General features: G+C 26.0%; 1 protein-coding gene across 1 annotated transcript in view; it reads left to right on the forward strand.

Annotated features, from left to right (window-relative positions):
- Window positions 1-10,575, forward strand: part of LOC100197343 (repetitive organellar protein) — an 84,836-nt gene that overhangs the window by 55,322 nt on the left and 18,939 nt on the right. Inside the window, exon 10 of the mRNA XM_065820749.1 lies at window positions 4,836-4,952. Within this exon, the coding sequence (XP_065676821.1) occupies window positions 4,836-4,952 (117 nt within the window). The remainder of the gene's footprint in view (window positions 1-4,835; window positions 4,953-10,575) is intronic.

Genomic DNA, 10,575 nt, shown 5'->3' on the forward strand with positions numbered 1-10,575 from the left:
TAAAAATATCTTAATAATAGTGTATAGAAATTTTGTGTAATAGATATTTATGTTTGAAGAAATATCTTAATAATAGTGTATAGAAATTTTGTGTAATAGATATTTATGTTTGAAGAAATATCTTAATAATAGTGTACTAGCAGAAAGCAACCCGTAATACGGGTTTCGGTCGGTCTGTTAATTTATGGTGGCTGTTTTCCACAATTTAAAGTTGCGATACCTTAACTAATACCTTGTAAGAAAAACTCCTTCAAATTACAAAATTAAACTATCTGTAAAATTAAAATAAATTAATTTACCAATTATTTAACGTTATTTGAGTAATTTACAGCTGACATAAATCATATCAGTGTATGGCCGAACCATTTTCCTAGACATTACTAAGTTCAACACAATACGTTTTTAGTTACTGACACAAAATAATAACACTTCATCATGCCTTAAATTGATGAAAGATTAAAGCTAAATTCTTGTTATATTTTTTATAACATGAACTTTAATTAATAAGATTAATATGAAGTGAAGTAATTTATTTATGAGTTATTAATTTTTTGGTATTCCCTTGATACATGTTTCTTTAAAAAAGGAAATTGTCTTTAAAACGATAAATGCACACATCTAAATAAATTTATTATAAATAACTAAGCAATTGAGTACAAATACGTTTCAAACAAAAAAAATGTAAAAAAATTGTAACTAATATCGAACAATAAGTATAACTATGCGCACTAATAATAATAATATTCACTGTGCTATTTCAGATAAAAGTCACTAATTTATGTTTCTGCTTGAAGAAATTATATTAATGTATTTATATTAAGAAACAAAAGCAGCGAGTTCTAGTAATGAAACTACATATTAATCATTTTTAACAACAGACACTAACATAAAGATAAGTCAAAGGTAACAACATTACACAAAAAATAATTAAAGATGTTATGTATTTTCAGAATAGTTATATTGGCTAGACTACACTTAGACCTAAAGCAGTAACACCACTTGACTGGTAAGGTTGACGAATCTTGCTCTAGATCTATATCTCAAATATATTGTGTGTTATAGTTATACTAACTATAAAACACAATTTTTTTAAATGTTATATAACATATAAAAACACCTCATTTAACAATCATGTACACATTAGATAAAATCAGGGATGCAGAGTACCAAAAAGGACTCCGGATTTGAAAGTCACAAAAAGATTACTTTATCCTAGTTTTTGGTATACAGGAGCACTAAAAATATAAATAAGTTTATGGACTACTAATAGGTAAAAAATTAAGACTATTAGGTTAGAGGAACAATCATTTTGTTAGCCCAGAATTCTTAGGTATTATGGCGGCAATGACTCCTGGCTTATAAACAATAAGTTTCAAGTCATCAAATCTCATGAAATTATTATAGCAGATAATAAGTCAATAAACATGTTTAGAGCTTCTGGACACTACAGACTTGGAAAAAGTAGATACAAAAAGCTGGAGTCTTTTTGGGACTTCGCATCCCTGGATAAAATACATTTCATACTATTATAAAAACACATTTATATAAACACATTTATAAAACAACTATATATATCACTACATACACGTATTTATCAAACTACATATATCATCTCATACACATATTTATCAAAAACTTTTTAACTTTGAGCATAAGATAAACATATAAGCAAACCTTTAACAGCTATAAAACGACGTTTATTAGCATTTAATATTTTTAATGTAACAAGGAATGCAGACTACAATTTACAACATTGTAATGAAAAAGATGAAACCATTAAAGAACAAAATTACCTTACAGATACCTTAAAATGAAGCATAACACAACATTCTTTTGACAAATTCCAGAAGTATTTTTATTTATTTTTCTATTCCTTATTATTTTTCCTAAGAATATAAAATATACATATAGATATAGAGCAATACAAAATAGATTAAAATAAACGCAAACTTATGCATATAAACTTACATGAACACAAACAACAATCTTATTCTATTTAACTTTCATATTAAACACATAAATAAAATTTTATACTCATTATTCTTTCTACAAAAAATAATATTAATCTATAAATAAGAAAATGAATTGAACTTACTAAAAAAGCCATCAGCTCCTCTTAATTGCTCCAGAAAATAAAACAATACTTGCTTAAAATGTTCTAAAAAGACTAACGACAAAACTGAAACAGTTTACTTAAACAGAAATTTTAGTTATAAACTTCTTCTAAAAAATGAAAACAGGCTATAAAAATTAGAAAAATAAAAACAACCAACAACAAACAAACGATTATTTGAATTTTCTATTTTAAACAATGAACAACATCAATTCTTTTCGAAAATAATAATATATCAGCTCTAATTTGCTTGCTTGCTTGCCTGCGAAAGACCGCATGGCAAATGTAACCGCGCATAAAAAAGTCTAGAAACTGCTTAAAAACTAAGAAATGGTGTATTTTACAGAATACAGAACCGTCATTAACAACACTAACATTAGGCGTAACTATGCGCACTATTCATTACCGTATTCATATATAAGATAGAAATTTTGTGTAATAGATGCACTATAATAGAGACCTTTTTTACAAGCTACTTATTTGTCATTTAAAGTATGTACACGAAATAAATGTGAAAGTAGAAAAACAACTAAAATAAAGTAATCCTCAATTTTTATTTTGAACCAAGTAATAATTTTAATACAATAATATAAAAAGATCAAACATTAAAAAAAAACATTAATTATTTCTGTAGGAATCTAATAAAATATCGAGTTTTTGCTTTAGTGGTACCCATAAGCTTGCGCACAGAATAAGAATCAAAACTATTTGATGCTTTTTTAAATGATGTTTTAATATCTTTAATGTTTCTGCAAAGTTTTTTTATTTTTTTCATTTTTCTTTTAATAATAGCCCAGTACTTTTCAATAACTCTCAATTCTGGGCAGTTTGGAGGATTTTCTGTTTTAGGCACAAATTTCACATTATTCTTTTTATACCATTCCATAGCTTGTTTACAATAATGAATTGAAGCTAAATCAGGCCAGAACACAGGTCTGTTAGTGTGTGATTTAATGAGAGGTAAAAGACGTTTTTGTAAACATTCTTTAACATATATCTGACCAGAAAGTGTGGACTGAGAAATATAAGGTGCTGATTTTTTGCCACAACTGCAAATAGCTTGCCAAATCAAAGCTTTTTTTAGCAAACTTGTCATGTTTTGTGTATTTAAATTTCTTATCTGCTTTTCCTCTATATTTGGCAATATAATAAACAGTACCAGGAATTCGTTGATGATCATACTTGATATAAGTTTCATCGTCTTGAATAATACAGAAATTTTTAAAAATAAAATTGTCATACAACTTTCTGCTGTGGGTTCTTGCACTTTTTTGTTGAGTTTCAGAACGGTTGGGCACTTGAAAACCATGTTTGTTTCTAACTTTTGCAACAAAACTATGAGAAAATCCATATATTTTTGTGCGCTCCCTTAGTGAAAGGCTTGGGTTATTCTTAAAACTGTTAAACAGTTTTCTAACTAGTTTTATATCTTGAAATTCTTCCTTTCTTCTACCACCAGATTTGCGTTTGATCGATTTTTTTGAAAAAAACCTTGAATAACAAGACTAACGGTGTATGGATGTATTTGCAACGATTTTGCTATTGAATTGTAGCTACTATTAGGATTTTGTAATTATTTGTGCATAATTTTTTCTCTTACGTCTTCTTCTTTTGTCATTTTTAAAACTAATTTTAAGTTAAATCCAAAGACTAACATAATTTTTTGAAACCACAACACATTGTAAACAAAATACAAAGCAATTAAGTGTACACACTTTACTTTACTTGGTTCAAAACTTTCAAAAGCCTTGGATTATGACAAACATTTTTTATATTGTATATTAAGTATAGCTTTTAATAATTAAAGTTTGAGCTGTCTTATACTCTTATTGAGGTTTACTATAAAATTCTTCAAAGCATCTTACCCTAAGTGTTTCAATGTTTTGTGGTGGAGCTGTTTTTCCATCCAATTAAAAAACAAAAAGTTTCTTTAGTGGAAGGCAATTTCAATAAAGTTCTGTGAAGTTTCATTCCCACCATCTTTTCTAGATTAATCACTAAAATGCTCTTCCAACAAGTGTTTGTGGGGTATTATCTATAAAAAAAAGCATGGATTCTCTATAGGCATTCACATTAAAAAAGTACACTAAGTATCTGTTAAGCAAGAACATCCCCAGTAGCACAGACAACAGGTATTGTTTTATGTGTAGATCCTCTACAATTTTTAATTTTAATGTGGAAAAGTAAGAGCAAATTTTTTTCCTTCAGAAACGTTTGTTTTGACTAAATTTTTTAGTTTTTATCTTTCCATCTAAATCAATGCAAAATAGGTGTCTTTCCTTCTGAATCTCCATTTTCTAAAGTTGCATTTACTTTTGACTGCGCTCTGTCTGGTTAACGCTCATTGATAAAAATGTTATTGGTATTAACTTTTAGCAACATTGTATCTGCTATAATATCTGCTATAGATATATTAAGATAAAAATTTAGATGGCGGATTTAAATAACAAGTTGCTACTATTTTTTTCTATCTTGTTTTTTTTCAGAAAAAGATATAAAAAAATAGAGAATAATGAAAGTAAAGTTTGTGGCCAAAACCTAAGTGGAAGTTGCATTCCTTCTTGACAGCCGGCTATAAGATGTATATACTGACGCTCTGCATCAGTATATACATCTTATATATATATATTATATATATATATATATATATATATATATATATATATATATATATATATATATATACATACATATATATGGATTTTTCTTTGTTTTATTATAGGCACTTTCTATAAGTAAAAGAGAAAATGAAGACATTATTAATGGTCTCCGTAATCAGCTTTTAAAGGAAACAAGTCTTTTGTTAAAGGAGCATGATTTGCGAATGAAGCAAGAAAAGGTATTGTTTATTTATATAAAGGCCTTTCTTAAAACTTTGAAATAATGTTCATTTATATATATATATATATATATATATATATATATATATATATATATATATATATATATATATATATATATATATATATATATATATATATATATATGTATATATATATATATATATATATATATATATATATATATATATATATATATATATATATATATATATATATATATAAATGAACATTATTTCAAAGTTTTAAGAAAGGTATTTAAGTTTTAAGTTTTAAGAGTTTTAGTTTTAAGTTTTAAGAAAAGTTTTAAGAAATGTATATATATAAATATATATCAGGCCCATAGCAATGGGGAGGGGGGGGGGGAGTTTCAGCAGGGGCATTTGCGCCCTAATAATTTTCAAATAAATAATTTTGAAGTTTTTAGAAAAAAAGCTAATGATTACAAATTACAATAAAAGAAAAAAAAATTGTTTATCCTAATTTGTTATCCGTATTTTTGGCATAAGTTCCTTTGACAACAATTTTTGACCTGCTACTATTTAACCTACCCAGTATTATCCCCCATCCTTTCCCCCTCCTTCCTTAATATAATTTTTGTTTCTACGGGCATGTATTTATATATATATATACAGGGCTCGAATTAACGTAAAAAAATCTAATCGCAATTTTTTTGTTGCTCATAACCCCTCCTCCACTCCCGCCGTAGGGGAGGGGGCATTATTTAATTTAACTTATTTATAATAACATATATAATAAGTCTCATTTTTGCATAAGATGTCATAACATTTACGTTCAGCGGTTGTAAAGTAGCTTTAGTTATAATTTACATTATTACTATTATTATATTGCATTATATCTAACGGCTGTATTTTTGTAAAATCAGTAAACTTGATATAATCTTCTGTTAATTATTTCATTTTCTATTTTATTTACATATTTTAAACTGTTTAAAACAACTAGAATATTTAATTTTCTATAAATTTTAACAGTAAAAAAAATTATTTAAAACTCTAACAAAACAATCTATAAATTTGAAACAGTTATAAAAAATTATTAAAAATGACGAAAACATTATCGTGAGAAAATGTTAAATCTTAACATTTTCACGAAAACCCGCACAATCACAAACAAGAATGATAATTAAATTCTTATTAAGTAAGTTTTTTTATCTAAGTAACCTTATCAAATTCCTATGATATTTCTATCTATTGCTTTTTCATTCAATGTATTTTTTAATAAAAGTTAGCGTTCACTTTTTTCATTCAATAAAATAAAGCGAAAGAAAAAAATGTGTCTAAATAATAGAATCTTTTACGATCTAATACTTTTTTTGATTGCTAATAGAAAAAGTATTAGATCGTAATCGTAAATATTTTGATCGTTTTGTAATCATTTCACTAGTTTAATGCTTAGAAGTTTTTAGGGTTTTTACTAACAAAAAATTATTTTTACGAAGCAAAAAATCATACGCCATTACAAGTTATTATTTAATATTTTAATTTTAAGGGGTTACAATGTGCTAAAATAAAATTATAAGTTGTCACAATTTTCTTCCTCGCTTTCACTTTCTTCTAAATCCGATATTGTAACTGTCGCTAGATCAATGTCTGTTTTTCCTGACTTTCTTTTTCTTTTTTCCGGATAACGATGAAAATTTGCTGACAATCGTCTAACTTTATCGTTATACCATTCGTCCATAGCAGTATCAGGTTCAAATTTGTCAATTTCAGGACCTTCTTCACTTATATGAAGTAGAGATTCTAAGAGATCTCGTCTAAGACAACTTCTCCAGTCATTTTTTACGCGATTCATACATGAAAACATTTGTTCTACTTTCGCATTTGTAAAAGGACAAATTAAAAATAGTTCAAAAATATCAAGAATATTTCGGCGTTTTTTGACCAAATTTGATTTGGAAAAACACTTTCCCAAATTTTCAAATAATACTCATTTTGATTGTTACTTATGATGGGAAACATGTATGTTTTTAAAATGATCCACTCATGAAGTATATTATTCAAATCACATCCTACACCAATTAAAAATTCAGAAAAATGTTCAACAACTTCACTTGAGCCAATTGCTACTTAATTATTTTTTCTTTATTTTGACTTTTTTTTTCACTTTCATTCTTGCTTTATAAATTTGATGCCACTTTTTAGATATCACACTGTTGGTGAATGTTTTTGATTGCATTTGAATATTTGGTTGATTTGGCCTTATTAAAACACTTTTGATTTGATTTCTGTTACTATTTTTAAGTTGGTTTTTCAGCGCTATTTAAAGTTCCTGTTATGCTGCAATATTACAAAAAGCCATTACCACATTGTTTATAGTTTTTTTGCATTGTTCTAAACTTGGATTAATATACAAATTAATATACAGTATAGAAATAGCTAAGTACTGAAAGTACTATAGTAGCTGATAAAATCACATTTTAAGGGTTCTGTTATAAATGATAAGACACTCTGTCCTATCATATATAACAGAATTTAAAGTTTATTGCAGTCTACAGGAGATTGTTGAAAAATTTTTGTATGTTCAACACTGTTAGTGTTAAATAGACAAATTGCTGTATTGTTTAAACCTTTTGATAATATTTGCCAAAGATGGATTATAAATAAACTTAATGTCTCTAGTACATTTCTTCTGTTAATTTTTTTTTATGATTAATGCACCAGTGTTGGAAAATAGATTTTTGTTTTGTTTTTATTGGTTTTAAAGCAGCCACACCAAATGGATGATAGATAAGCGTTGCATTTAGGAAAAAAGCAGCACAGTTGTTTCTTAGAACAAAACATCCTTAGTTCAATGGCAAAGTGTGAAACATCAAGAAAAATGTATAATGGGAATTTAAAATTGATTTGAAAATGAGATTTCTTCTATTAACAGAAATTATTTGTGATATACTAAAAAAAGTACTCTATGGTATATAAGGCTTTCTTTTGTCTGAAGCCCCATCCTAATGGAACAGCATTTATACTTATAAATTTTTTAAAACAAAGTTTTTACTGGTAGGTACTGCAATTAAAGTGGTAATTGTTTCCATATTAATTCAAATGCTTCCTTTATATGCATTTTTCTTTTGTTCACCAAATAATTAATGAAAACTTAAATCCACTTTTATCATTTTTGAAATGCATATTGAATTTTTTAAATAATAATATAATGAGATACTGTTAATAATGGCTTAGAAATCCCTAAAACCAAACATTTTTTGACTCCCAGGAAACTTGTGAGTCGTGTTTTTATATTGTTGAAATTCAAATATTTTTGTATCTAAAAGATGTGTCACAATCATTGCAATTCCTATTTTGGTACATATTAGAAACAATTCAACTAACTTATTTTTAATGTTTTTCCCAGTACCTATCTATACTTACAGTCTGTGAAAATGTGAAAACCACCCTAAATATATGTGTATATATATATATATACATATACATATACATACATATATATATATATATATATATATAAATATATATATATATATATACATACATATACATAAACGTATACATATACATATACATACATATATATATATATATATATATATATATATATATATATATATATATATATATATATATATATATATATATATATATATATATATATATATATATATATATATATATATATATATATATATATATATATATATATATATATATATATATATATATATATATATATATATATATATATATATATATATATATATATGCGGTAGTGGTGTAGTGGTAGAGCGCTCGCTTTATAAGCGAGAGGTTCCGAGTTCGATCCCCACCACGTCCCTGGTAGTACCGCGCTCAACTTGTTTCTCCGCGCAGCGGCCTTGTTCGTCAAGGTTCGTGTTTCGGAGTTATAGAGTTGAGAGAGGGTTATAACCACAATTAAGTAGCCTCCTTAACTGTAGTGGCCTTCTGGGCCTTGGGGAGGTGAAATAACAACAACAAAAAAAAAAAAATATATATATATATATATATAGATATATATATATATATATATATACATATATACATATATACATATATACATATATATATATATATATACATGTATATATATGTATTTGGGGTGTTCAGAAAAAAAAAATTTTAAAATTTGAACAATCAAACCACCTAGATTTGAAACAAATATGTTTAAACTTACAAAAAATTTCAGCACCATTGAACCACTATTTCCTTGCCCTCAAAGCACATGTTTGGAAAAAAAGGGACCCAAAAACAGATTACTTTAAGTGTCTTGAGGGCAAGGCTAGCATAAATATTTAAAATAAATTTTTTTTTCAGGATTTAGATAAATATCTGTATTTTTGATTAAAAAAGTATGGCTTTTTTCTTTCTTCTCAAAAAACAGTATAACTTACATTTTAAATCGGCTAAAAAACGTTTAATATGTGATGCGGCATTGTTTTTATAACCTATTCAACAATAAAATTAAATATTTGTTATTTAGATTCATAATATAGTTTGCAAATGTATATATTCAAAATAAGAATTGAATTACTCATTTTATGTATGTTTAATACCATTACCAAACAAAAGAATATGTTCTTAACTTATAACTACAATATTTGTAATTTTGTAAGTAGCAATATGAAACACAAATTAAGATATAATGTGTTGTAATATATCCTTTAACAAGTGAAATAAAACTATATAAAACATAGCAAATACTTAATAAATTATTAAGTATTTTTCAGGCTTTTACAATATTTACAAATATATTCTTGGTTATTTAGATTAATGATAAGAATAAATACTAAACATGCGATAAATATGTATAAAGGAAATAAAATGTGCAAGTTTGAAAGCAAATTAAAGTTAAGATCTAATAAAAAAAGAAATTTTTTATTATTAAAGTTATTAAAGCTAAACCATAAGTTACAGGTAGTTTCTAATTTGTAAGAAACTTGAGCAATTTAATGTATATTATATATTTAAGATAGAGAGTGATCTAAATTATCTCATTAAAATATAATGAACAAAAACAAACATGCATTTAGATATTCAACTTCCAGCAGGCATAGATATTCTACAACATCTAGCATACCTGCAATCTATACTGCCTAAAACTACCAAAAAAATCAGTTTGGTTATGTGCTTGCTTCATAAAAATTTTGAAAGTTGTGAAAATTTGGATTGTAACTGTGTTTTAGCTAAGGTTAAGAAGCCCTGGATAAAAGCAGGGTTTGAAGTTGTTAGTGACACTCGACTATTCAAAAATCTCGACAAGCAGTATTTTAATTAAAAAGAAAAAAGAGGCTCTTCTAAAGATTTAACAAATTAGAAAAACTTCAAGAATTACTTAAAAAAAGCCATATTTGAAGAGCATTATTAGGACCAACAAAAAAAGGTCTGACAAGGATAAGTATGAAGACTTGATGTTTTTGGAAGATCAGGAAGGAGGAAGAAAGTTTATTCTAAGGGCAGTGGATAAGAAATTTAGTAGAAAAGTAAAACTTAACAATTAAAAGTATTAAGTGGTATTTTTCTTATAAAACATTTCGTTATAATTTATATTATTTTATGCTTGTAGACAGCAGAGAGTATTAGAAAGAAAAATAGAACGAAGGATGTGCGATCAGCAAAATCTTATTATGAAATT

This window comes from Hydra vulgaris, chromosome 15 (assembly GCF_038396675.1).
Source record: "Hydra vulgaris chromosome 15, alternate assembly HydraT2T_AEP".
NCBI lineage: Eukaryota > Metazoa > Cnidaria > Hydrozoa > Anthoathecata > Hydridae > Hydra > Hydra vulgaris.